We start from the raw sequence: 27,672 nt of genomic DNA, 5'->3' as shown, positions 1-27,672 counted from the left end.
CACAGCTCCTGGCAGTGATGCTAATAGAAGCCTGTCCTTTGCTCTTTTTTCTCTCAGAAGGCCCAGAGGTCAAGGAGAACAGAATGGGGACTGGGGGACATGTGTTTATTTAGCAACCAAGGAGGAGTTCTGTCAGCTGGGCAGCCTGGGGAGCAGCTGGTGGGCTGTGCTGTGAGAAGGGTCTCCTGGCTCTCTCAGGGCTGTCCAGGCTGGTAGGAACACTTGGGCAGTACCCTGGGCAGAGGTCGGCATGAGAGGATGGGGTGGAGAGAGCCAGAGAGCACCTGAGAGGGAGTCAAGGGAATAGAGAGGGCAGCAGTGCTGGGCAGGTGGGACAAAGGCAGATCTGGGACCCCCTCCCAGCTGCACCCTGGCTTCCATCAGCCCCCTCTCCAGCCATACTTACCGCACCTTTGCTCACTCATCGATGCACTGATCTGTGGGGGACAAAGTGGTCAGCATGGATAGGGGTGTGTGTGTGGGATCACTGACTTCCAGGGCCCTGGCATTGCCCCTGGGCTACCCTGGGCCTCAGCCTAGTCTAGCCACAGAAGCTCTAGGGGTTCCCTTCATAGACAGTACAGCAGAGGACTGGATGATGGGTCAGGAGACTGGAGGAGAGGCCTGAGGACAAGCAGACCTGGGTGACACCCATTCTCCAAAGGAGGCAGGTGAGGCCCAGCCACACTGCTGCTTGGGCACCAAGCCTTCTGCCTGTTTACCTGCTGAGTCTTGACACACCCTCAGCCTTGGGGAGGCACCTGCCCAGACCAGGATGCCTGAGGACAAGGGTGCCTGCCAAGTCAGTGGTGAACCAGCCTCAAGGCAAAGGGGGAGTTGGCCCAGGACAAACAGGACTGGGTGGAGGGGGAGGTGGCCAGGCAAGGAGACTGAGGAAACTTGTCCCACGTGTGCAATACTCATGTGGGCAGGTCTGAGCTAGTGTGAGGGAGAACACATGGGAACCAGGACCCTGGGTGTGGCAGGGTCTTCCTGAACCTGAAGTGGCTCCTGGGGCTCCAGTGACCACAGCAGGGGCCTTCATCCCTCCTCTCCCCCCTTCCCTAGTGAGGCAACATCCTGGACAGTCCCCATGTGCCTTTCTCCTCTGCCCAGCTGGTGATTACCATTGGGGATAGGGAAGATGATGTGCTCATCGGTGAGGCCCAGGAATTTGGCAAAGATAATGAAGATTGCTTTCACAGGAGGCAGCTCCTTGGTCCTCCCTGTGGCCAAGAATGGCTGGTTAGTGGCTGGTGAAAGCTCCATAATGATTGTCGAACACGTGAACAAAGACTCAGACCCCTTCCTCATGAGGGGTTCTGTGGAAAGACCTCTCTCCCGCCTCCCTGGGGCTCAGAGTGAAGGAGACCTGAGGGCTGGATGCGATGGGCCTCTTCTCCCCCAGCATGAACAAGAACCGGGTCGCACCAGGTGTAAGACCCACCATAGAGGACGACCTTGATGTTCTCCTGGTTGTCGTGAACTTTCTTGAAGTACAGAATGGCAAACTGGTTGTAGTCTGTGGTCACCACTTGTGCAGTGTAGCTCTGGATTCCAGTGTAACCTGCATGGTGGATGGTGAGGGATCAGCGTGCCCTGGCCAGGCAGAGGGAGCTATTGATTCCTACCTGGACTCCACAGAATGGCATCTGTGTGGAGCGGCAGGGAGGTCTTTGCCCCCGGAGACCCACCCCACTGAGGACTCACGCTCAATGTTGCCCAGGGTGTATTGGTCTAGATGCAAATTTGCGGTGAAAATTTTGGTCCAGTGGTCACAGTGCTGGTCCCTGTGGAAGCAAGAGAAGGGTGGATAAGAGGGTGACAGCCTACCATGCCACAGCAGGAGACCTGCATCCCACCCCTCAGATGGGTCTGGCTCTTCCCCGCTAAGCCCATCCCTGCCTGTCCCTGCCAACTCTGCCCTGAGACACCTGACCTACTCAGACTCTCTCTCTGCACCTACTGTCCTTCCTTCTTCTGGGCTGATTCCCTTTGGTGGTTTTCCTCTATATTCTCTCTCCCACATGAGGCATTTGTCACTTATTCTTTTTTTAAAAAAAACTTTTTTTAGATGTTCATTAATTTTTGAGAAATAGAGAGACAGAGCATGAACTGGGGTGTGGGTGATAGCAGAGAGGAGGACACAGAATCCAAAGCAGTCTCCAGGCTCCGAGCTGTCAGCACAGAGCCCAACCCAGGGCTTGAACCCACAAAGTATGAAATGATGACCTGAGTCAATCTCAGATGCTTAACCAACTGACCACCCAGGCACCCTGTCATCTATCTTATGTTGTGGCTTCCTGCTATAACCTCTCCTGGGGAAATCACCACCAAGGCTCCAGTCTGCTGGATGCCAAAGACTCCCTTAGCTGTTGGACCAAACCTGACCTCTCACCTGCATCCCATCTGGTCCCCTGGCACCCCAGAGCCAATCTCCCAGCATCTGTCTTTCTTCTGATCCTTCTATGACGGATGCTCTAGTCCCATCCCAAGTGCCAGAGCCAGAAACCCAGAGGAGCTGGGTAAGCCTTGCTTCCCCTCTCTAGGTCCTAATCCGCCCCTGCTCTGGTCCTCTCCCACTTATGACTGATCAGCCTCCTGGGCTGCACACCATCATTCTTCTCCCTGCTACAGCCACACCTGCTCTTCACCAGTACCTGAGGCTCCTGCCAGGGTGGCCACCCCCCCCCCCACCCTCCAGACTGCTCATCAGCTCCTGCTCAGGGCAACCATGCAATGGCTTGCTGTTTCTTGAAGAAGTGGCTCTCTCTGACTCAGTCCAGCAGCCTGCCACGAAGGTCCCAGACCTCCTTCTGATGCAGGTTGGTTCCTAAGGCCCATCCCACAGACCATCTCCCTGGAAGCTCTTGACAAAGCCCTAGGTGGGATTCTAGGCTGGATCCAGTGACCCTCCTCCCATTCTAGGACACCTATTCTCTGTCTTGTTTCCTGATGACAGTCTGTGTCCATTCCCAGGACTGTCTTCTGTCTGTGCTAAAGTGACCAAGAAATGTTGATCCAGTGAATGAAAGAAGGAATAAATACAGGGATCCAGTACCCAGTGGTAGGATGAATGATCATCTTTCAGCTTTGGTCACCCCTTCGCTATGACATCAGTCTGCCTATTGTACCTCCACGGCAGTCCTCTCAGCACCCCATGCTCCTCTAGGCAGTGGTTGCTCTCACCAGGCCAGGGCAGAGGTGACATTGTAGCTGTTGTCTTCATTCAGCTCGAAGGTGTCGGTATACATCTTCAACTGGCTGTCTTTTTCTTTATTAAATTCGTTCCCTGCCAATCCTAAGACGTACCATTTCCCCTGGAACTACAGTGAGGGCTGATGATAGGCAGAGCCAGAGGCAGCCACAGGGGGCCCTCCTGCTCCATCCCTGCAGGCACCTCTAGGCGGCCTGGGCCTGTAACATAAGTACCTCTAATGGGACTGCAGGGACCCAGACTGGCCACACAGGCTGGGCTGATGAGCCTGGCAGGAGCTGGAGACCATCAGGCCAGGCAGGAGCCCTGAGTGTGTCAGGGACAAGGTGACACTTGGCAAGTGGCCACTGGCATCCCTGAGCCTGTTTCTTCCTCATGTAGAGGGCCTGAAGATCTTCCCACCTGGCATTGACTGTGGAGATTTTGGAAGAGAGTATGGACAAGGGGAGTCTGCTCAGCTGACCCACTTGTCAGCAAGGTTGGGGGGATGGGGGTGGATGTGGAAGTGGATGGGGGCATGGGGTGTGCCTTCCATCAGGGCACCCGAGAGAGCAGACTGAGCTAAAGCCTGAGCCCATCCTGCCTCTCCTCCCCTCTGTTGACACTGTTCTCGGGGGTCTCCCTGCAGCTGCCCCTTCAGGTCACTTACCAGCTGTTCCTGGAAGACAGGCTCCACAGGGACCCAGAGCAGAGGAGGGGCTGGGATCAGGTTTGGGGTGGAGTCCTGGGCCTTGGTCTGCAGGGCTCCCAGCAGGACAAGGCCCAACCACAGGAGACCTAAGGCCATGACTTCAGGGCCAAGGAGGCAGGCACCACTTTCAGTTTCCCTGAAAGAAGGAATGAGTGAGGAGGCTTCTGGGGGGATGCTATTTATGGTCTTTGTGGCCAATAGGTCACCCCAGGGTGGAGCAACTTATCCTTTGCCAAATCCTGGAAGGGTGAGGCAATTGCCAGCAACTCGTGCTGAGGATCATGGCAAGCTCTCTGTCCTTTCCCTCAGGTCAGAATTATGCAAGATGAGGGGCAGAAAGGTCCAGGAGGTGGGAGGGTGCATTCCCCATATCTCCACATCTCTGGAGGGGACAGTGACTCCTTCCACACTCTCTTCCCTCTGGTTAGCACTGTGAGTGGTCAGGGGTCTTCGATATGGACCAGCTGTCTGACTGCCAGGAGCCTCTCAACTGGAGCTTAAGAGCGGGGTGGGGTAAGGGTGGTGGGACCCCCTTCCTGCACCTGGTGAAAACAGAGAATTCTTCACACCAAAGGAGCCAATGTTGCTTTCTGGTTCTCCAAAGGGAACAGAAGTGGAGGCAGCTGAGAAGGACATTCCTGGCATGAAGGACAGAGTGTACCCTGTGCTGCTCATGGAGCCCAGATCCTGGCCCTCCCAGGGACCCACCCCAGGCCCTGGCACAGTGTGAGACATGCTTCTGCTCCCTGCACCTCCCAACAGCTCACCTGGGAGTGTTCCTGATGAGGGAACATAAGGTAAGCTGAGGGGAAAACACATGCTAGCATCCCCCTCCCCCTAGTTGGGATCTGTGTGACAATCCTCAGGCGCTCCTGGCTGCCCAAGAACAAAGGAAAAGAAAGAAAACAAATGGTTAGCTGAGAGAGATTACAGTCCTGCAGGTCGTGACTCTCCATCAGTCTACCTATGTCCTAGTAAGTTAGGAGAAAAAGGGAATCTTATCAATAGCCTAATCGCCAGAAACCTATACTCAGTTTCCTGGAGCCCCAACATCACCCTCCCTCCCATAGTGATATGGGGAACAAAGGCAAGAAGGAAATGGCAGATGGAATTGAATTTCATTAAAACCTACAGTCCATTGACAAACTTGAGGCACATACAGAGTATAACATTTCTCCAGGAATTCCTTACTGTCTGAATGTTAATGCTTTGCTAGAGGGTAAAACAACATTAGCTTGACAACATCTAGGCCTCCAGTAATGTGGAAGTCTACTTGAGCATATGAAAATCCCTTTAGAAACTTCCTCTTGACTTTATGTCCCCCAACCCCATGGGTTATAACCAGTCACTCTTCAAAGCCCCAGTATAGCTCTTTATGCCCAAGACTATTGTCCCTGTGCTTTAATAGAATCACCTTTTTTGAACAAAAGATGTTCCAAGAATCCTTTCATGGCTGTCATCTCTGAACACCCACCATTCAAAAGCACCCTCATTGCCATCAAGAATCAGCCCCTCCCCTCCTCCATGCCCCATTGGCAGGGTGAACCCAGACCTCAGCTGGCCCCTAAGGGACTTGGCCTTTAGTTCCTTCCTGGTGGGGGACAATGGGGACATGCATCTGCACTGTGTGAAGTGGGGTGGGGGGGCTGGCGCCCCAAGGGGGGCTCTCTACCCTGCTACTCTGGACACTGGGAACCTTGGGTCACAGTGAGTGCAAGGACTCAGCCTCATCCTTGAGAGATCACTGATTTCATCTGCCATCTCTGGCCATAGTCTTGAACTGTGGAGCCCAGGGATAGGACTGGACCCCCAGAAATGTTCCTGCCATGGCTGATCCCAGCTTTGTCTGGGAGGGAAGCAGTTTCCTCATGGGAGCTTGGATGTCCATGGGAGGCAGTGATGGGCCCCAGCCCCCAGGCAGTGTCTCCTAGATGTCACCACCAGGGCCAGAGCTGATGGAATGCCTGACCTGAGGCTGACCTGAGGGCTGACTGGCCTCAAATGAGACTCCCAGAGACCTCATTAGCATGTCTACCTGCTGCAGGGGAACCAGCTCCCCTAGCCTGGGCTTTGGGTGGTTGGTCCAGAGAGAAGGAATTCTGGGTGAATAGGGAGCATAATATACAAGCTAGAGCCCCCCACCTCCCACTCTCAGGTGGGATATGTGTGACATTCCTCTGGCTGCCCAAGAACAAAGGAAAAGAAAGAAAACACATGGTTAACTGATAGAGATCCCAGTCATCCAGGACATGAGTCTCCATCAGTTTACAAATATCTTAGTAAATTAGAAGAAAAAGACAATCTTATCAATAGTCTAGTGTCCAGAAGCCTATAGACTCAGGTTCCTGGAGCCCCTATTAACACCCTCCCCACCATGGTGATGTGGGGAAGAAAGGCAAGAAGGAAATGGCAGGTAAGATTAAATTTCCTGATACCCTGCAGCCCAGTGACAAATAATTGAGGCACATACAGGGTACATTTTCCCAGAACCCCCTACCATTCCTAAATATAAATGCCTTAATAGAGGTAAGCTTGTCAACCTAAGCTTGACAGTAGCAGATCCTAGGGGAGATTAGGAGTCCTCTTTAGCATGTCAGACTCCTTCTGGAGGCCTCCTTCCCTTTTGACTTTACTTCCCCTAACTTCCTAGTATATAAACAGTCACTCTTCCCAACTTCAATGCAGCTTTTTCTGCCCATGGGTCCTGTCTTCATGTTTTAATAAAATCTTTTTTTTTTTTTTTTTTTTTTTTTTTTTTTTTTTTTTGCACCAAGACATCTTCAAGAATTCTTTCTTGGCTGTCAGCTCTGGAACCCTCCCCACCCCACTCAATAACCTCACCATTTGGCCTCCAATGTGGGGTGTGGGTCTTTTCATCTGGACTCAGAGCTTCAGTGCAAACTTGGTGAGCACTTTCTCTTTGCTTCCTTTACTCTTATTTCAGGGGCTTTTCAAGGAGTCTGGTCTTATTAGAACACTTTCCTGTCTATTGCTCAGGCTGTACTCCTGTAGCCCGTGGCTACTCTATGGGGAGGAGAGAGCCTGTCTGTTGGCTGGAAGTGAATCCCCAGGCCGGAATGGTAAAAAGATCCAGAAACTTGTGCCCTCTCTTTATTTCTGTCCTTATACATAGTTGTCCTGGGCACAGGACAGCCACCTAAGTGACTAACATGGCTGCCAATCTTAAGACTCCTGTGTGAGGTTTCCTCCTCATTGGTCTAGCATGATCCCATCCACATCCCTGGTCTCACCAGTTCTGGCTGTGGGACCTCCCCTAGAAGCCTGCAAAACCAGTACCCTGATGAACTGGGGACCATTTCCCAGGAAGCTGGCTGTAAAGACTGTATGTGTTGGCATGTAGAGTAGATCATGATGGGTTTCAGTCTTCACAGTTTTTTGTCAATGTCGTCTATTAACTAGGACTTAAATTACAAAATTGGGCAATTCCAGCTTGTAAAACTTTTCCAGTGTTTTCCATGATTTAAAAATGATGTTGTCTTCAGCTTCTCAGCAAGGCAGAGTAGGTCCATCTGCTGGCACCGATTTGTAGGCTAGGATGAAAAGGGAAAGTGGGGGGGACACCACCATCCCTCCTACAGAAGTCCTTAAAGGCTGGTTGGTGATCATCGAGATTTGCTTCGAGGTACGCCTCCGGTCACTTTGACCCCTCAGAAACCTCTGATGTATCCTGCACGGGTGCTGCCACCTGGTGATTGGGCAGGATTTTCATGGTAATGGGCCTTCTCTACTTTTCTCTCTCTAGGAAGAGGATGGGAGCTTCTCAGTCCCCAAGGACTCCTCCTTGGGATGCCTTTTTAACCCACTGGAAACAAATTGGATTGCAAAATTTAGGAAAGGGCTGATGTCATGTAACTGTGTATGGCCTTAGTAGGATCTAGCAGCTAGAGCTCTTCTGCAGGAAACAGAATCAATGCACAGGGGTACCCTAGGTCCAGGCCTTCACAGATCTAAGTCAGGACCTGGACCAAAAGCCTCTTGCAGAATGCACTTGCCCAAATGTGTTTGGCTAGTAAACTCCCTCCGGGCATAGTGGATGTCCTAACAGGCGTCCTCCTGATGGAACTCAGGTGCTAGTGGAAGCAAAGACCCTCCCTGACAGAGGAGATGCTGACTCTTTCTCTCTGTTCCTCTTCCTAATAGATGTGGGAGTCTCTCCCTCATTCTCCTGAGTTATCGGCTATAATTGGAGCCAACAGTGGGTAGTCTACCTTGAGACGTGGATTTTAAAGACTATTCCCAAGCAGCTGCCCAAACGCCCTTTGTTTCAAGGAAATCCCTTGTCTTCTCTAGCCTGACACAGACTCCCTATTTCCACTTTGGTGGAAATCAAACAAACAAACAAACATGGTGTCTCCTCTTTCCCAGCTGACAAAGTTTAGAACCAGAAATCCTCTCTCTCTGCCTCTGGCATTTCGCCTCTTCTGCCTTCCCTTCTCCCTCCTCCTGTTTCTGCATCACCCTCTGTGTGACCTACATAAACTGGCTTCTATACCATCCTCCCACCCACGATGTCAAGGAGCGATGAGCACCCTCTTGGATCACCCACTTTAGATTCCCCCATTGGTGTCCCAGGTAAAATGTGACAATAGGGAACAAACTGATTGTCCTCAAAGTGAACGCAGGTGGAACGTATTCAGTGTTAAAGCTTATTTAAGTTTGTTGATTAACTAAGATAGACATGTATTTAGAGTTATCAGCATTAAATATGAAAATTTTTTTCTACCAAGGTTTCCTAAAGGTCAAACTCATGTTGTCTCTGTTGCAATTTGTTAGCAAAAAGATGACTTAAAATAAAGGGTAATTTTATGTATCTCAAAGTTTTCACGGATAATTGTTAAGATAGCTTTCATAGTCTTTGGTAATCTGACACTTGGATAAATGGGATTGAATTCACTGGATATCTAGGTCTTTTCCAAATAGAATGAATGGAGTGTTAAAGCATTGATTACTGAATATAGGTTTCTGCTTTTGACTTCTTATTGCAGAGAAACCCAAAGAACATTTGGGTCTATTGGAAAACATGGTTTAAGCTTAATTGATTCATGGATTTGCCATCTAAAGGATTCTGGTGTAACGGTTTACAAATGGTTGCTACTTAGTCTCAGCTGGACACTAAGGTTGCTAAGAGTCAAAATTCTGCTAAGCATAATTAAGACTGATGGAAATAAGGAAAGCAACTCTATATGTAAGAAAGTATGAATGTGTAAAAAAGAGAGAAGGAATGGAAATATATATTTTTGTTACAGGTAAAAGAAAGTAATTTTGTCCTAAATGAGACTGGTTTGGAGAAAAATGGCCTGGGACAAAATTTGAATGCAAAGGAAAGTCATAGAAGGTTCATGAAGGGAAATCTTTGGAAAAGAATTTTTAAAAAATTTTTTAAATGTTTATTTATTTTTGACAGAGAAAGAGACAGAGCATGAGCTGGGGAGGGGCAGAGAGAGAGGGAGACACAGAATCCAAAGCAGGCTCCAGGCTCCAGGCTGTCAGCACAGAGCCTGAGGCGGGGCTTGAACTCACAGACTGTGAGATCATGACCTGAACCGAAGTGGGACACTCAACTGACTGAGACACCCAGGCGCCCCTGGAAAGGAATTTTATATGTCATTACGGCAGACTATGTTGCAGAATGGATTTTTAAAAGTACACCAGTATAAGGTTGAAATTCTGCTTTTCTCTCTGTTCAAAACACAAAGTTTTCTTTGGATTGTATGGCTCTTGGTTAAAAAAATAAATAAAAATAGTATACAAAGGTTTTTTTTCTCTTTTGTCTCCTGGGAAAACCACAGCTTTAGGTTTTGTCTTTATCAGGTCATTGATCATTCAGTAAAAACTTCTCACTGTTAAAGGAGATAAGTTTCGCTAACAAGTATATAACCCTATATATTGCCTTTGGAATCTCATATTGCCATCTTGGTTAAATACATAATTTAAAGCTTTAAGATTTGTAATGAACTGAATTCTATTTCAGATGTTCACTATAACTTTCTAAGGTTTGACAAACTTCCCCGGATTTAAATTGTAAAAAAAGTCTTTTTGACCAAGGAGGCCTTTTTATTTGGTATGTTAAATGAAAGTCGTATTAAATAATGATACACCTTAGGTGGTATTGCTTGGGTAAATGCTGGAACTGTTCAAATGTGTTTGCAATTCCTAAATCTCTAAATGAACATGCAAAACATATCCTACCTAAACCTGATCTGACAGTTATTAGAAACCCACACCATATAAACCCAAAACACCTGGTTTATTTAAAGGATGGAAAGCCTACTATAACGGGATTTAACTAAAAAATGGAAGGGCTTCTACTGGATCATATTATGTACTCCCACTGCAGTAAATTAGAGGGGCACACTTCATGGGCTCCTATATCTAAATAAAACCTGTATCCCCTTCCCAGGAATTCAATGAGTAAACTAATCTGCCTTCTTATTCCTGTGAACCTGTAGAAGACTTCAGACTTCTCCTAGGGTAGTTGTACCTTTCCTTTTCATCCTCCTTTCCCAATTTCTACTAACAGTTCCTTCTTACAACAGGCCATTCAAAAGGATCACCACAGATATTTGAGTTAAAAACCATAAAGACCAATCTGATTCCTGCTGCCTGTTCCCAAAAGCATCTGAGGATGCTTCAAGCCTAAAATCTAAAAAAAAAAAAAAGCTCACTGGCAGTACTGGGAGAGACTGGGTTTGTAATCTGCTGTAATCACTAACCAGTATTTGTCTTGTTGCTATAAAACTACCTCTTTTTAATTACCTGATTGGTTACTAAACAAAACAGAGTCAATATGATGGCTATACACCACGTGTTACATGGTTAAGGCCTTAAATGACTCTAAATACCATTATTTTACTAAATACTAAAATAACTAAAATGCATAAAACGCTTCTACAAAACAGAATGGCAATAGGTGTTTTAAGTGCTACACAGGGTGGACGTTATATTCTCATAAATACAAAATGCTATGTATACATTCCACACTATTACAGAAATATTTCTGAATTTCTAACAACAAGAATACTCAAATTGGCACATTAAACAATTCCTCTCTTTCCTTCAGTGATTGGGTAAACTCTTGAACTGGAGGATTTTTGTTATCTACCAAAGACTTTTCATTTGAGCTGATCTTTCTAGTTATTCTACTTACGTTTTGCTGTTTTCTCCCAAGTCTCTCTGCCTGGTGCCAAGACTCCATCACTACAATAACTTCAAGCCAAGAGATGATCCTTTCTACTCAAGCAAGTTCATACAACGTTTTCCACCTTGGATTCAGCTGCCTCACCTTGACTGACCTATGTTCCCCTATGGACCAATAATGACCCATAGGTAGGGACAACTCTATGCCCCTATTCAGCAGGAAGAAGCTATGGAAGATGAGACCTTCTTCCTTCAACAAACTTAAAGATTTAAGGGTCAAAGTTGATCAGGGGGGATATGATGAGGATCTGAGGCAACTGTGAACAAAACAGGCTGACACACCCCCCCCCCCCCCCCCGTGGAATATGTGACATATTTCTCACACATTCCTGGCTACCCAAGAACAAAGGAAAGGCATTTAATTGCTTGCCATGTTGATGTAGGAAACTAAGGCAAATGAAAAATTAAATCCCCTTACTGCCTGCAGCCCATTGACAAGTCCTTAAACCAGCAGTGACCTCCCTCTAGGATCTCAGCTGCTTTGAAGATGACACTTTGCTAGGGGCAAAGAGAACCTAAAGTCAACATTATCCCAACCTCCAAGATCCTGTAAGTCTACTTCCTTCTCTCAACTACCCCAAGGTGTATGCTGGCAATCATACTCCAAACTTATGGCCCCTGATATGCATCTGAAGAGTCTCATGAGTGAGGTTTTATTCAACTGTAATAAGTGGTGTTTCCCTAGCAACAGTGAGCCCCTCAAGGTCCTGGAAACCTTGCTTCCAAAATACCTTAGAGACCTACTCTATCCCTGACCTCCTCCAATTTGAGGCTAAATATAATCAGTTACCCATCACAACCCAGTGCAGCTTTTCCCACCCATGGGTCCTGTCCTCATGCTTTAATAAAATCACATTTTTGCACCAAAGATATCTTCAATAAATATTTATTGGCCCTTAGCTTGGGAGCCCCCCATCACTCCAAAACTTTATCACTGGTGACAGGGGGGTGACAGCACCTCAACCCACCCCCCAACCCTCTCCATCTGCCTGGTTCTGGCTGGACCTCTGACATTGGACCTGCTGCAGGTGGTTGAACATGGGTGTGAGATGTGCCCCTTCAGTGTGCTAGGAGGCAGGGGCAAGTCACGACTCCTGCTGGTCTGGGTCTGGGCCTGGATTTGGGAGCTAGAAGTGTTCAGTCAAAGCTAGAATCAGCTTCTGTGGCCTCCATCCCTTGCTGGGGACCACAATACCTGGGAGTGATGCTAATAGGATCACTATTGTGATTCTTTTCCCTTGATTCTTTTCCCTCTCAGAGGGCCCAGAGATCAAGGAGCACAGGTTGGAGTTTGGGGGACATGTGTTTATTTAGACAGTAATGAGGGGTTCCATTAACAGGGCAGTCTGGGAAGCAGTGAGCTGGTGGGCTGTGTAGTGAGAATGGTCCCCTGGATCTCTCACTGGTGTCCAGAGTGGTGGGGACAGCTGGACAATGCCCTGGGCAGAGGTCGACGTGAGGAGGATGGGGTGGAGAGAATCAGAGGGCACCTGAGAGGGAGTCAGGGGAATAAAGAGGTGCTGGGCAGGTGGGACAAAGGCAGACTTGGGACCCCCTCCCAGATGCACCCTGGCTACCATCAGCCCCCTCTCCAGTCATACTTACCGCACCTTTGCTCACTCATCGATGCACTGATCTGTGGAGGACAAAGTGGTCAGCATGGGCAGGGGTGTGTGTGTGGGATCCTTGACCTCCAGGGCCCCTGCACTGCCCCTGGGCTGTCCTGGATCCAGTCACAGAAGCTCTGGGGCTTCCCTTCAGGGATGGTACAGCAGAGGGCTAGATGATAGGGAAGGGGACTGAAGGAGAGGCCTGAGGACAAGCAGACCTGGGTGATACCCATTCTCCAAAGGAGGCAGGTGAGGCTCAGCCAAGTTCCTGCTTGGGCACCAAGCCTTCTGCCTGTTTACCTGCTGAGTCCTGACACACCCTCAGCCTTGGGGAGGCACCTACCCAGGCCAGGCTGCCTGAGGACAAGGGCACCTGCCAAGTCAGTGGTGAGCCAGCCCCAGGGCAAAGGGGGAGGTGGCCCAGGACAAACAGGCCAGGCAGGGAGGAGGAACAGGGAGAAATGGCCAGGCAAGGAGACTGGGGAAGCTCGGCCCCAAATGTGTAATTCTCATGTGGGCAGGACTGAGCTATTGTGAAGGAGGAAACTTGGGAACAAGAACCCTGGGTGTGACAGGGTCTTCTTGAACCCAAAGTGGCTCCTGGAGCTCCAGTGACCACAGCAGGGCTCTGCCTCCCTTCTCTCTCCCCTTCCCTAGTGAGGCAACATCAGGCCTGGGCAGTACCCATACACCCTTCTCCTGTCACCAGCCGGTGATTACCAGTGTGGATAGGGAAGATGATGTGCTCATCGGTGAGGCCCAGGGCTTTGGCGAAGCTAATGAAGTTTTCCTTCAGCTCATGGGTCAAATCCTTGGTCCTCCCTGTGACCAAGATGGCTGGTGAGTGGCTGGCAAAATCTCCATAAATATTGTGGAACCCATGAATGATGCCTCAGACCCCTCCCCACCTCTCTTTTCACAGACCCCTCTCCCACCTCCCAGGGCTTGGAGTGTAGGTAACCTTGGGGGCTGGGTGTCGTGGGCCTCTTCTCCCCCAACACAACAGGTCCCAGGGGGTAAGACCCACCATAGAGGGTGATCTTGAAGAACTCCCGGTTTTTGTAAACTGTCTTGAAGAACACCGTGGCAACCTGGTTGTAGTCTGTGGCCACCACTCGTACAGTGTAGCTCTGAGTTCCAATGTAACCTGCATGGCAGACACTAAGGAATTAGCCTGCCCTGGCCAGGTAGAAGGAGCCATTGCTTCCACCCCGACCTCCACAGGTTGGCATCTGTGTGGAGGGACAGGAAGGTCAGTGACCCTGGAGACCCACTCCACTCAGGACTCACGCTCAATGTTGCCCAGGGTGAATTCGCCTGGCTGTGAACTTGGGATGAAAATTCTGAGCCAGTGGTCACAGGTCTCGTTCCTGTGGAAGCAAGAGATGGGTGGGTAAGAGGGTGACAGCCCACCGTGCCACAGCAGGAGCCTCACTCCCCACCCCTCAGATGGGCCTGGCTCTTCTCCACTGAGCCCATCCCTGCCTCTCCCTGCCAACTCTGCCCTGAGCCCACTCTGACCTGCCCATACTCTCCCTCCCAGCACCTACTGTCCTTCCTTCTTCTGGGCTGTTTCCCCTTGGCAGCTTTTGCTCCATACTTTTCCTCACACCAAGGCATTTGTCCCATATATATATATATATATATATATATATATATATATATATATATATATTTTTTTTTTTTTTTAATTTTAACATTTTCATTAATTTTTGAGAGAGAGAGAGACAGAGACAGAGACAGAGCAAGAGGTGGGGAGGAGCAGAGAAAGAAGGAGACACAGAATCCAAAGCAGGCTCCAGGCTCTGAGTTGTCAGCACTGAACCCGACGCGGGGCTCACACTGACAAACCATGAGATCATGACCTGAGACAAAGATGGACGACTGAGGTACCCAAGTGCCCATGTCCTCTATTCTCATCTTTCAGGATCCCGCTATAACCATTCTTGGGGGAATCACCACCAAGGCTCCAGTCTGCTGGATGCCAAAGACGTCCTTAGCTGTTGGGCCAACATCTGGTCCCCTGGCACTCCAGAGCCAATATCCCAACACCTGCCCCTCTTCGGATCCTTCAATGACAGATGCTCTATCCCCATACCTAAGTGCCAAATCCAGAAACCCAGAGGAGCTGGGTAAGCCTTGCCTCCCCTCTCTAGGTCCTAATCTGCCCCAAACTCTGGTCATCTCCACCTATGATTGATCAGCCTCCTGGGCTGCACACCATCATTCCTCTCCCTGCTGCAGCCATACCCACTGGTGAGCCATACTCACCAGTACCTGAGGCCCCTGCCACTGTGACCACCCACCCCCCCACACTGCTCATCAGCTCCTGCTCAGGGCAGCCATGAAATGGCTTGCTGTTTCTTGAAGAAGTGGCTCTCTCTGACTCAGCCCAGCAGCCCTGCCATGAAGGTCCCAGGCCTTCTACTGACGCAAGTTGGTTCCTCAAGGCCCATTTCATAGACCACCTCCCTAGAAGCCCTTAAGAATGTCCTAGGTGGGATTCCACGCTAGATCCAGTGACCCTCCTCCCATTCTAGGACACTCTGCTCTCTTTGGTAGAGAGTCTCTGTCCATCCTCAGTACTCTACTGTGTCTGTGCTAAAGTGACCAAGAAATGTTGATCTAGTGAATGAAAGAAGGAATAAGCACAAGGATCCAGTACCCAGTGGTAGGATGAATGATCATCTTTCAGCTTTGGTCACCCCTTGGCTAAGACATTAGTTTGCTTCTTGGACCCCCAGGGCAGTCTTGTAGGCCCCCCATGCTCCCTTAGGAGGTGGTGGCACTCACCAGGCCAGGATAGAGGTGACATTGTAGCTGTTCTCTTCGTTCAGCTCGTAGGTGGTAGCATACATCTTCAACTGGCTGTGTTCTTCTTTATTAAATGCATTCCCTGCCAATCCTACGATGTACCATTTCCCCTGGAACTACAATGGGGGCTGGTGATAGGCAGGGCAAGGAGCAGCCCCAGGGGACCCTCCTGCTCCATCACTGCAGGCACCTCTAGGCAGCCTGGGCCTCAACCAGAAGCCCCTCTAACTGGGCTGCTGGGACCCAGACTGGCCACACAGGCTGGGCTGATGATCCTGGTGGAGCTGTAGACCATCAGGCCAGGCGGGAGCCCTGAGTGTGTCAGGGACCGGGTGACCCTTGGCAAGTGGCCAGCTAGCTTCCCTGAGCCTCAGTTTCCTCATTATGTAGGGGGCCTGAAGGTGTTCCCACCTTGCAAGGACTACAGGGATTATGGAAGAAAGTGTAGACTAGGGGAGTCTGTCTACTCAGCTAACCCTCTTGTCAGCAAGGTTGCGTGTTGTTGGAGGTTTCAGGTATGTCTTCCATCAGGGCACCAGAGGGCAGACTGAGCTAAAGTCTGAACCCATCCTGTCTCTCCTCCCCTCTGTTCACACTCTTCTCAGGGCCTCCCTGCACCTGCCCCTCCAGGACCCTTACCAGCTCATTTTGGAAGTCAGGCTGCAGAGGGACCCTGTCCAGAGGTGGGGCTGGGATCAGGTTTTGGGTGGAGTCCTGGGCCTGGGTCTGCAGGAACCCCAGCAGGGCAAGGCTCAGCCACAGGAGACCTAAGGCCATGACTTCAGGGCTGAGGAAGCAGGCACCACTCCAGATATTCCCTGATAGAGGGGATGAGTGAGGAGGCTTCTGGGGGGATGCTATTTATGGTCTCTGTGGCCAATGGCTCACCCCAGGGTGGAGCGACATATCCTTTGCCAAATCCTGGAAGGGTGAGGCAATTGCTAGTATCTCATGCTGAAGATCATGGCAAGCTTTCTGCCCTTCCCCTAGGTCAGGATTATGCAAGATGAGGGGCAGAAAAGTCCATGAGGCTAGAGGATGCATTCCCCATATCTCCACATCTCTGGCAGGGACAGTGACTGTCTCCACAGTCTCTTCCCCCTGGTTAGCACTGTGTGTGGTCAGCGTTCTGTGATCTGGACCAGCTGTCATCTCTGACCTCCAGGAGCTTCTCTGCTCTGGCCCAAGTACACGGTGGGGTAAGTGCGGTGGGGCCCCCTTATTGCACCTAATGAAAACAGAGAATGCCTCCCACCAACAGAGCCCATGCTGCTTTGTGGGTCTCCAAAAGGAAGGGAAGGGGACTCAGCTGAAAGAGGACATTCCTGGTAGGGAAGGACAGAGTGTACCCTGTGTTGCTCATGGAGCCCAGATCCTGGCCTTCCCAGGTACCCACCCTAGGCCTTGGCACGAGGTGAAACACCCTTTCCCTGACCCCACAACCAAAGACCTACCGGGGAGTGTTCCTTATGAAGGAGCATAAGGCAAGCTGAGGGCAAAGCACATGTTAGCATGCCTCTTCCCCCAGGTGGGATATGTATGACATTCTTCAGGCACTCCTTGATGCCCAAGAACAAAGGAAAGGAGTGAAATCAAATTGTTAGCTGATAGAGATCACAGGTTTGCAGGACTTGAGTCTCCATTAATTTACCCTTGTTCTAGTAAATTAGGAGAAAAATGGAATCTTATCAATTCTCTAATCTCCAGAAACCTATACTCAGTTTCCTGGAGCCCCAGTATCAACCTCCCCCTCATAGTGATATGGGGAAGAAAGGCAAGAAGGAAATGGCACATGGCATTAAATTTCATTATGACCTGCAGCCCATTGACAAATACATGAGGCAAAAATGGAGTGTAACATTTCTCCAGGAATTCCTTACTGTCTTAATGTTAATGCTTTGCTAGAGGGCAAAACAACCTTAGCTTGACAACAGCTAGGCCTCCAGTAATGTGCAAGTCTTCTTGAGAATATGAAAATCCCTTTAGAAACTTCCTCTTAACTTTATCTCCCCCAACCCATGGTATATAACCAGTCACTCTTCACAACCCCAGTGCAGCAGCTCTTTCTGTCCAAGAGTCCTGTCCCCATGCTTTAACAAAATCACCTTTGGACTGCAAGCTGTATTACAAAGCTCTAATCATCAAGACAGTATGGTACTGGCACAAAAACAGACACTCAGATCAATGGAACAGAATAGAGAACCCTGAAGTGTACCCACAAACGTATGGCCAAGTAATCTTTGACAAAGCAGGAAAGAATAATATTCAATGGAATAAAGATAGTCTCTTCAGCAAGTGGTGCTGGGAAAACTGGACAGCAACATACAGAAAAATGAACCTGGATCACTTCCTTACACCATACCCCAAAATAAACACAAAATGGATGAAAGACCTAAATGTAAGACAGGAAACCATCAAAATCCTTGAGGAGAAATCAGGCAAAACCTTCTTTGACCTTGGCCACAGCAACTTCTTACTCAACATGTCTCTAGAGGCAAGGGAAATAAAAGCAAAAATGACCTACTGGGACCTCATCAAAATAAAAGCTTCCACACAGCAAAGGAAACAATCAGCAAAACTAAAAGGCAATGATGGAATGCGAGAAGTTATTTGCAAATTACTTATCAGATAAAGGATTAGTATCCAAAATCTATAAAGAACTTATCAAACTCAACACCCAAAAAACAAATAATCCAGTGAAGAAATGGGCAAAAGACATGAATAGACACTTCTTCAAACAAGACATCCAGGTGGCCAACTGACACATGAAAAAATGCTCAACATCACTCATCATCAGGGAAATACAAATCAAAACCACAATGAAATACCACCTCACACCTGTCAGAATGGCAAACATCAACAACTCAGGCAACAAAAGATGTTGGCGAGGATGCAGAGAAAGAGGATCTCTTCTGCACTGCTGGTGGGAATGCAAACTGGTGCAGCCACTCTGGAAAACAATATGGAGGTTCCTCAAAAAAATTAAAAATAGAACTACCCTATGATCCAGCAATTGCACTACTAAGTATTTATCCAAGGGATACAGGGATACAGGTGCTCAAAGGAGCACATGCACCCCAATGTTTATAGCACTATCAACACTATCAGCACTATCAACAATAGCTAAAGTATGGAAACAGCCCAAATGTCCATCAATGGATGAATGGATAAAGAAGATGTGGTATATATGTATGCATATACATATACATATATGTGTGTGTGTGTGTGTGTGTATACACACAATGGAGTATTACTCGGCAATTCAAAAAGAATGAAATCTTGCCATTTGCAACTACATGGATGGAACTAGAGGGTATTATGCTAAGCAAAAATTAGTCAGAGAAAGACAAATATCATATGACTTCACTTATATAAAGACTTTAAGATACAAAACAGATAAACATAAGGGAAGGGAAAAAAGAATTATATAAAAACAGGGAGGGGGACAAAAACTTGAGACTCTTAAATATGGAGAACAAACAGAAGGTTACTGGAGGGGTTGTGGGAGGGGGGGATGGGCTAAATGGGTAAGGGGCATTAACGAATCTACTCCTGAAATCATTGTTACACTATATGCTAACTAACTTGGATGTAAATTTAAAAGATAAATTAAATTAAAAAAAATTTTTAAATCACTTTTTCTGCACCAAAGATATCTCAAAAATTCTTTCTTGGCTGTCAGCTCTGAATCCCCACCATTCCAAAGCCACATCATTCATACCTTGAGTCATTGCTCCATTTCATCCATGCCCCATTGGCAAGGTGAACCCAGACTTCAGCTGGCCCCTAAGGGACTTGGCCCCTCCTGTGGGCCCAGTGGACAGAAACCCCAAGCTAGGCATGCCAGCCACAAATAAGACAGCTTGACAGAGTAGAACTCTGAGGCTAAAGTCCCGGTTCCATCCTGCTGGGGGACAATGCAAGCCATGCATTTGCACTTTGTAAAAAGGGGTGGTGGGCTGGGGCCCCAAGCGGGGCTCTCTACCCTGCCTCTCTGGACACCAGGTACTTTGGGTCACAGTGAGTGCTAGGACTCAGCCTCATCCTTGAGAGATCACTGATACCACCTGCCATCTCTGGCCATAGTCTTGGACTGTGGAGCCCAGGCTAGGACTGGACCCCCAGAAGTGCTCCCGCCATGGCTGATCCCAGCTTTGTCCAGGAGGGAGGCACTTTCCTCATGGGGGCTTGGCTGTCCATGGGAGGCAGTGATGGGTCCCAGCCCCTGGGCCGTGTCTCCTAGATGTCACCAAGTTGGCCAGAGCTGGCGGAATGCCTAACCTGAAGCTGTCCTGAGGGCTCACTGGCCACAGATGAGACTCCCAGAACCTCAATGGTTCTTCCATCTGCTGCAGGGGAACAAGCTAGCCTAACATGGCCTTTGGGTGGTGGGCCCTGAGAGAAGGGACTCTGGGTAAAGAGGGAACATAAGGAAAACTGAGGGCAATGTACAAGCTAGATAGAACTCCACCCCCCCAGGTGGGATATGTGTGACATTCCTCTGGCTGCCCAAGAACAAAGAAAAGGTAAAACACACACACACACACACACACACACACACACACACACACACACACACAAAACAAATGGTTGACTGATAGAGATCCCAGTCATGCAGGACATGAGTCTCCCATCAGTTTACAAATATCTTAGTAGATTATAAGAAAAGGCAATGTTATCAATAGCCTGACCTCCAGAAGTCTATAGACTCAATTTCCTGGAGCCCTATTATCACCCCCACCCCCATGGTGATGCAGGGAAGAAAGGCAAGAAGTAAATATAAGGTAAATTAAATTTCCTGATACGCTGCAACCCATTGACAAATAATTGAGGCAAGGACTAGAACATTTCTCTAGGAACCCCTACCATTCCTAATACAAATGCCTTACTAGAGGTAAAACAACCTTAGCTTGACAATAGCAAGGCCTGAGGTGATTAGGAGTCCTCTTTAGCATATCAAAGTCCTTCTGGAGGCCTTCTGGAGGCCTCCCTTCCTTTTGACTATACCCCCCTCTAACTTCATAGTACATAATCAGTCAGTCTTCACAACCAGAGTGCAGCTCTTTCTGCCCATGGGGCCTGTCCCCTTGCTTTAATAAAATCACTTTTTTTTTTGCACCAAACACATCTTCAGGAATTCTTTCTTGGCTATTAGCTCTGGAACAACCCCCCCCCCCCACCAACACACACACACACACACACACACACACTCTAAAACTTTATCATTTGTCTCCCAATATGGAAGTGTCAGTCTTTTCTTCTGGACTCTGAGCTTCGGTGCAAACTTGGTTCCTTTACTCTTATTTCTGGGGCTTTTCAAGGAGTATGGTGTTATTGGAACACTTTCCTGTTTATTGTTCAGGTTATACTCCTCTAGCCCGTGGCTACTCTACGGGGAGGAGAAAGCCTGGCTTTTGTCTGGAAGTGAGTGTCCAGTCAGGAAAGACAAAATGACCCAGAAACTTGATGCCCTCTCTTTATTCCTATCCTTATGCATAATTGTCTGTTTTGGGCACGGGACAGCCACCTAAGTGACTAGCATGGCTGCCAATCTTAAGACTCCCGTGTGAGGTTTCCTCCTCATCGGTCTAATGTGATCCCCTCCACATCCCTGGTCTAGCTAGTTCTGGCTGTGGGACCTACCCTGGGTGCCGGCAAAACAAGTCCTGATTGAATTAAAACCCAACTGGGAATGTTTCCTACGAAGTTGGCTCTAATGATGTTATGTGTTGGAATGTAGGTTAGATCATCATGGGTTTCTGTCTTCACTGTTTTCAGTCAATGACCTCTGCTAACTACTACTTAAATTACAAAATTGGGCAATTCCCCCTTGTAAAACTTTTCCAGTGTTTTCCATGGGTTAAAAACGGTGGTTTCCTCAGCCTTCTCAGCAAGGCAAACTAGGTCCATCTGCCCACATCTATTTGTAGCCTAGGATGCAATGGGAAAACAGGGGGACACTAGCATCACTCCTACAGAAGTCCTTAGCAGCTGATCATAGCGAATCAAGGTATGCCTCAGATCACTTTGACACCTCAGGAACCTCTGATATATCTTGTGCCTGGGATGCCACCTGGGAGTTGGGGGGGGGGGGGTGTGGATTTTTGTGGTAATGGACCTTCTATACTTTTCTCTCTCTAGGAGGAGGATGGGACCTTCTCCTTGGTTGCCAACGACTCATCCTTGGGATGCCTTTTCAACCCACTGGGAACAATTTGGATTGCAAAATTTAGGAAAGGACTGATTTCCTGTAACACTGCATGGCCTTAGTAGGATGAAGAAGTTAGATCTCTTCTGCAGAAAACAGGGTAAATGGATGGAGGCACTCTAGTTCCAGGTCCTCGCAGTTCTAAGTAAGGACCCAGACCAAAAGGTCTGTTGCAGAATGTATTTACCTTGAGGCGCTTGGGTGGCTCAGTTAGTTAGGCGACTGACTTCAGCTCAGGTTATGATCTCACAGTTTGTGAGTTCAAGCCCCCCGTCAGGCTCTGTGCTGACAGCTCAGAGCCTGGAGCCTGCTTCGGATTCTGTGTCTCCCCCTCTCTCTTCCCCTCCCCTGCTCACGCTGTGTGTGTGTGTCTCTCAATAATAAATAAATGTTAAAAAAATTTTTTACAGAATGTATTTGCCCAAATGTGTGTGGCTAGTAAGCTCCCTCCCAACATAGTGGATATCCTAACAGGCCTCCTCCTGATGGAACTCAGTTGCTAGAGGAAATACAGGCCATCCCTGACAAAGGGGATGCTGACTCTCTCTGTTCCTCCTCCTAATAGTTGTGGGGGCCTCTCCCTCATTCATTTCCCTAGTTAATGGCTATAATTGGAGCCAACTGCGGTTAGTCTATCTAGGGGCAGGGACTTGAAGAATATTCTCCAGCAGCTGCTGAAACTCCCTTTGTTTCAGGGAAATTCCCTGTCTTCTCTAGCCTGGCATAGACTCCCTATTTCCACTTTGGTGGAAATCAAAACAAACAAACAAACAAACAAACATGGCATCTCCTCTTTCCCAGATGACAAGGGTTAGAACCAGGAATCCTCTTTCTCTGCCTTCTGGCATTTTGCCTCTTCTGCCTTCCCCTCCCCCTGCTCCTTTTCTGCCTCACCTTCCTTGTGACCTAAGTAACTGGCTTCTATACCATCCTTCCACCCACATGTCAAGGAGCAATGAGCACCCCCTTGGATCGCCCACTTCAGATTCCCCCACTGCTGTCCCAGGTAAAATATGACAATGGGGAACAAATCAATTGTCTTTTAAGTGAACGCAGGTGGAACGTATTCGACGTTTAAGCTTATTTAAGTTTGTTGGTTTAGCTAAGATAGATATGTATTTAAAGTTACCAGCATCAAATTAAAACTTTATTCTATCAAGGTTTACTAAAGATCAAATAAGCTCATGTTGTCTCTGTTGCAATTTGTTAGCAACAAGATGACTTAAAATAATAGTTAATTTTGTGTATCTCAAAGTTTTCACGGATAATTGTTGAGATAGCTTTCATAGTCTTTGGTAATCTGGCACTTGGATAAATGGGATTGAATTCACTGGATATCTAGGTCTTTTCCAAATAGAATGGAGTGCTAAAGCATTGATTACTGAACATAGATTTGTGCTTTTGACTTCTTATTGCAGAGAAAGTAGGAATATTTGGGTCTATTGGAAAACATGGTTTATGCTTAATTCATTCATGAATTTTCCATCTAAAGGATTCTGGTGTAACAGTTTACAAATGGTTACTACTTAGTCTCAGCTGGACACTAAGGTTGCTAAGAGTCAAAATTCTGCTAAACATAATTAAGACTGATGGAAATAAGGAAAGTCACTCTATTGTGGGAGAAGTGAATAAAGTACACCAAAGATGGCTGATGGGGCTAAAACAAACTCTGGTCTCTAGCTTAGAGACTCCTCCTCTGGGTTCTTCTTCCTTTGTTGCATACACGAACCCCCCCTCCCAAATATGGAGGCTGACAAATATAAATTACCCTTCCCACTCACGTTTGGGGCTCAGATCTTTGGGGAAACCATCTCCTCTGAGCCCGTGGATGTTAAATAAATCTCTGATCCACCAAGATCTCTGAGTGCTGGTTGGTTTTTCCGCCAGCGTTCCGGCCTGGTTCCATAACAAATTTGGTTCCCTGACCAGTAAACCCAACCACGCTGGCCCATTGTTGCCACCGATTTGGGAGAACGGTGAGGCGGTGACGGAATGAGGGATTGCAAGGAAGAGTGAGCGCCCTGCCTGAAGTTTGGCAGTCTCCTGCTTGGTTGCCTCAGGCCAGCCCCCGCTCTGCTGTTCCCGCCGGACTCCAGAAAACTTGGCAGGTGAGGACCTGGACCCAACATCACAACCGGTAAGGCTGGGGCCCAATCTAGTCAGGCCCACTCACAAGGGTGGAAGGGGGACCTGATCACTCCCTGAGACTTGAGAAGTCTCACAAGTAGGGATTCTATGGGAGGGAATGTAATAACATCTGGTGTGTATGTGAATGTGCGACTTGCCTGCTGAGTTCAATTCTGTGGCTCCACGGGCGGGTGCCTTTGGGGTCCTAGGGGCCCATGGAGTCTGAGTGGGCCTGTCTGCAATTCCATGATGGATGGCACTTGGTCTGTGGCAATATCAGAGTGGTTTCTGATCGTGGGTTGCAGGGCTGTGACCTGTGGGGCTGAGCATCACTTGGGTTCCTTCAGGACATGGCCAGGCAGGCATCTGGCTGGTCCCCTCATTGGAGGGGGTGCCCCTGTCCCTCTGTCTTTGTGACTCTGCCTCAAGGGAGCATCATGGGGTTGGGACGGAGCAAGGAGAGCCAGGCAAAGGTTTTAGCTGCTTTACCCGGAGACTCACCCAGGGAGGCAAAGAAGCAACCCACCACTCCCCTAGTGTTCTGCCTCCTCATGACTCATTAGGCTCCCTCTCCCTTTCCCTGAGCTTGAAACTCCTCCCTTGTCTGTGTTGCTGCCACCAGGCTCAGGCCCTCTCCAGATGCTGGTCCACATCCACTGCTATCAAGAGGCTCTCCAAGGGATCAGGGCAGGAAGCCGAGAAAGCCATAAATATAGACCTACTTCAAGGGGAAAGGACTTAAAAAGAATGTGTCCCAACCAGGGAAAGTCCCAAAACCCCAGGCGAAATCAGGAGGAACCTCGAGGAGGGGACCTTATAGTCTAGCCGAGATAGAACCAGACTAAAAGGGGACACTGACTCTCTCTCCCTGTTCCTCTGCTTAATAGAGGTGAGGGATTCTCCCTCATTTCCCAGGTTAATGGCTATAATTAGAGCCAACTGTGGCCAGTCTACCTCGGGACAGGGACTTCAAGGAATATTCCCAAGCAGTTGCTGCTTCTGCCTTCCCCTCCCCCTCATGTTTCTGCACCAACTTGGGTGTGGTCCTATACCATTCTCAATGTCTCAGGCACCATTGGTTCCACCTCCCACCCTCCAAGTCAAGGAGCAAAGTCCACCCCGCCCCCGCCTTGGACCACCCATTTCAGATATCTCCACTAGTGCCCCAGATGAAAATTGACAATGGGGAAAAATTGATTGACTTTCAGGTGGACGCAGGTGAAACATATTCGATGTTTAAACTAACTTAAGTTTATTGGACCTGTCTTTAAAGTTATCAGCAAAGATCAAATAAGTTCATGTTATCTCTGTTGCAATTTGTTAATTATAGTTAATGTTTTCTGTCTCTAAGTTTTCATGGGCAATTGTTAAGATAACTTTCAAGGTCCTTGGTAACCTGAAACTTTCCAGATAGAATGGGATGCTAAAGCTTTGATGATTGAACACAGATGTGTGTTTTTAACTTCTTATTGCTGAGAAATTCAAGGCTTTTCAGATCTATTGGAAAACATGCTTTGTACTTAATTGGTTCATGAATTTACCATATAAAAAAAATTCTGGGAGCACCTGGGTGGCTCAGTCGGTTGGGCATCCAACTTCGACTCAGGTCATGATCTCATGGTTTGTGAGTTTGAGCCCCACATCAGGCTCTGTGCTGGTAGCTCAGAGCCTGAACCCTGTTTCAGATTCTGTCTCCCTCTCTCTCTGCCCCTCCCCCAGTTGTGCTCTGTCTCTCTCTGTGTCTCAAAAATAAATAAATGTAAAAAAAATTTAAAAATTCTGATGTAAACACCTCTCAATTGGTTACTAAGTCCTCAATTGGAGACTAAGGTTTCCTAAGAGTTAAAATTCTGGTAAATGGGGCACCTGGGTGGCGCAGTCGGTTAAGCGTCCGACTTCAGCCAGGTCACGATCTCGCGGTCCGTGAGTTCGAGCCCCGCGTCGGGCTCTGGGCTGATGGCTCGGAGCCTGGAGCCTGTTTCCGATTCTGTGTCTCCCTCTCTCTGCCCCTCCCCCGTTCATGCTCTGTCTGTCTCTCTCTGTCCCAAAAATAAATAAAAAACGTTGAAAAAAAAATTAAAAAAATAAAAATAAAAAATAAAAAAATAAATAAAATAAAATTCTGGTAAATGTACTTAAGACTGATGAAAATAGGGGCGCCTGGGTGGCTCAGTCGGTTAAGCGGCCGACTTCGGCTCGGGTCATGATCTCGCAGTCCATGAGTTCAAGCCCCGTGTCGGGCTCTGTGCTGACAGCTCAGAGCCTGGAGCCGGTTTCAGATTCTGTGTCTCCCTCTCTCTGACCCTCCCCCGTTCATGTTCTCTCTCTGTCTCAAAAATAAATAAACGTTAAGACTGATGAAAATAAAGAAAACAACCCTGCATATAGGAAAATAGGAGGTATATAAGAAAGATATAAAGATGAAAATACATTTTTCTTGAGGGTAGAAGAAAGTAATTTTGTCCTAAGTGAGACTGGTTATTTGGGGAAAAAATGGCTTTGGGACAAAATTTGAAAGCAAAAGAAAGTTGTAGCAGGTTAAGATGAATGAAATTTTAAAAGTACACTGGTATAAGGTTGAAATTCTGCTTTTCTCTCAGCTCAAATGACAAGTTTTCTTGAACTGTTGATCTGCTCTTGGTAAGACAATGCAAACAAAGGCTTATCCTCCAGGAAAATAAAAGTTGTAGGTTTCATCTCTATCAGGTCTTTGATTACTTAGTTAAAACTTCTCAATGTAGGGGCGCCTGGGTGGCTCAGTCGGTTAAGCGTCCGACTTCGGCTCAGGTCACGATCTCGAGGTCCGTGAGTTCGAGCCCCGCGTCAGGCTCTGGGCTGATGGCTCAGAGCCTGGAGCCTGTTTCCGATTCTGTGTCTCCCTCTCTCTCTGCCCCTCCCCCATTCATGCTCTGTCTCAAAAATAAATAAACGTTAAAAAAAATGTTTAAAAAAAAAAACTTCTCAATGTTGAAGGAGCTAGGTTTCAATAACATGTGTATAATGCTATACATTCACCTTTGGGATATTTTATTGCCACTTTGGTTGAATAAATAAAATTGTAAGATTTGTAACGATCTGTAATCCTATTTAGGATGCACTTATGACTTCTGGGGTTTTAACAAACTTCTCAGGATTTAAATGGTAAATAAAGTCTTCTTGACCAACTAGGTCCTTGTATTTGGGATGCTAAGTTACTTGGAAAAGCACTGTCATACAATGGTAAACCTTAGGTTGTATTGCACAGGTAAATGCTGTAACTGCCCAAATATATGCAATTCCTAAAGTTTTAATGTTTTGATATAAGGTCATCACTTAATATTCTGATTACTTGAGATGTTATGTGTCACAGAAATAACTGAATTTCTCTGTCAATTGCATCATAATGAACTCTCATCAGATCTTTAATGATGTCTATTTCTAAGATTTTGTCATTTATAATTGTTCTTATTCTCTCACAAAACGTGTTTCTTCTTCAAGGAGATTTATAAAAAGGACTTTGGGGATAAAAACAGGTATTCAGCACCTTTAAGATTATTAATACTAAAATGGGTAAGAATTTCCAGAATTCAAAAGCTGCATTCAAATTGAACAAAAATTAGGAACATGGGATTAAATAAACTGAGGAAGATTATAGTTTTGTGATTCTTGTTAAAAATATTGCTGGTTCTCTAATGTTTCCTCTTCCAGATTAAGGAAACTTTCTCTTAAGATATCTATGATACACAAAAATGTCATAAAATATGCATTTATAAACTGAAACATTTATCTTTTCTCTCTACATAACTCC

At 47.6% G+C, this 27,672-nt stretch overlaps 3 protein-coding genes across 3 annotated transcripts in view; all 3 read right to left on the bottom strand.

Annotated features, from left to right (window-relative positions):
• The window catches only part of LOC132662890 (neutrophil gelatinase-associated lipocalin-like), a 74,223-nt gene that overhangs the window by 37,075 nt on the left and 9,476 nt on the right, over positions 1-27,672 (bottom strand). The gene's annotated exons all lie outside the window — the stretch shown is intronic.
• LOC132662894 (neutrophil gelatinase-associated lipocalin-like) lies at positions 95-4,039 on the bottom strand. Its single transcript, XM_060608526.1, has 7 exons — positions 3,867-4,039; positions 3,190-3,326; positions 1,711-1,790; positions 1,448-1,567; positions 1,128-1,226; positions 407-437; positions 95-284 (listed from the first exon to the last, which is right to left on the bottom strand). Exons 1-6 carry the CDS (start codon positions 4,002-4,004, stop codon positions 418-420), a joined length of 594 nt encoding a protein of 197 aa, XP_060464509.1. The 5' UTR covers positions 4,005-4,039; the 3' UTR covers positions 95-284; positions 407-417.
• LOC132662893 (neutrophil gelatinase-associated lipocalin-like) lies at positions 12,424-16,371 on the bottom strand. Its single transcript, XM_060608525.3, has 7 exons — positions 16,190-16,371; positions 15,530-15,666; positions 14,027-14,106; positions 13,764-13,883; positions 13,457-13,558; positions 12,732-12,762; positions 12,424-12,616 (listed from the first exon to the last, which is right to left on the bottom strand). Exons 1-6 carry the CDS (start codon positions 16,325-16,327, stop codon positions 12,743-12,745), a joined length of 597 nt encoding a protein of 198 aa, XP_060464508.3. The 5' UTR covers positions 16,328-16,371; the 3' UTR covers positions 12,424-12,616; positions 12,732-12,742.

The sequence above is a fragment of the Panthera onca genome, chromosome D4 (genome assembly GCF_046562875.1).
Source record: "Panthera onca isolate mPanOnc1 chromosome D4, mPanOnc1 haplotype 2, whole genome shotgun sequence".
NCBI lineage: Eukaryota > Metazoa > Chordata > Mammalia > Carnivora > Felidae > Panthera > Panthera onca.
This window is presented reverse-complemented; position numbering and strand designations above follow the sequence as displayed.

Bases quoted from the DNA above. Each gene is read 5' to 3' on its own strand.
- LOC132662893 (XM_060608525.3), bottom strand. From the start codon at position 16,327: ATGGCCTTAGGTCTCCTGTGGCTGAGCCTTGCCCTGCTGGGGTTCCTG. The intron at 15,667-16,189 runs GTAAGGGTCCTG...CCCCCATTGTAG, and splicing joins CTGACTTCCAAAATGAGCTG to TTCCAGGGGAAATGGTACAT. The intron at 13,559-13,763 runs GTGGGTCTTACC...TCTTGGTCACAG, and splicing joins CTTCAAGATCACCCTCTATG to GGAGGACCAAGGATTTGACC.
- LOC132662894 (XM_060608526.1), bottom strand. From the start codon at position 4,004: ATGGCCTTAGGTCTCCTGTGGTTGGGCCTTGTCCTGCTGGGAGCCCTG. The intron at 1,568-1,710 runs GTGAGTCCTCAG...TCCACCATGCAG, and splicing joins CACCCTGGGCAACATTGAGC to GTTACACTGGAATCCAGAGC. The intron at 438-1,127 runs GTAATCACCAGC...TGTCCCCCACAG, and splicing joins CATCTTCCCTATCCCCAATG to ATCAGTGCATCGATGAGTGA.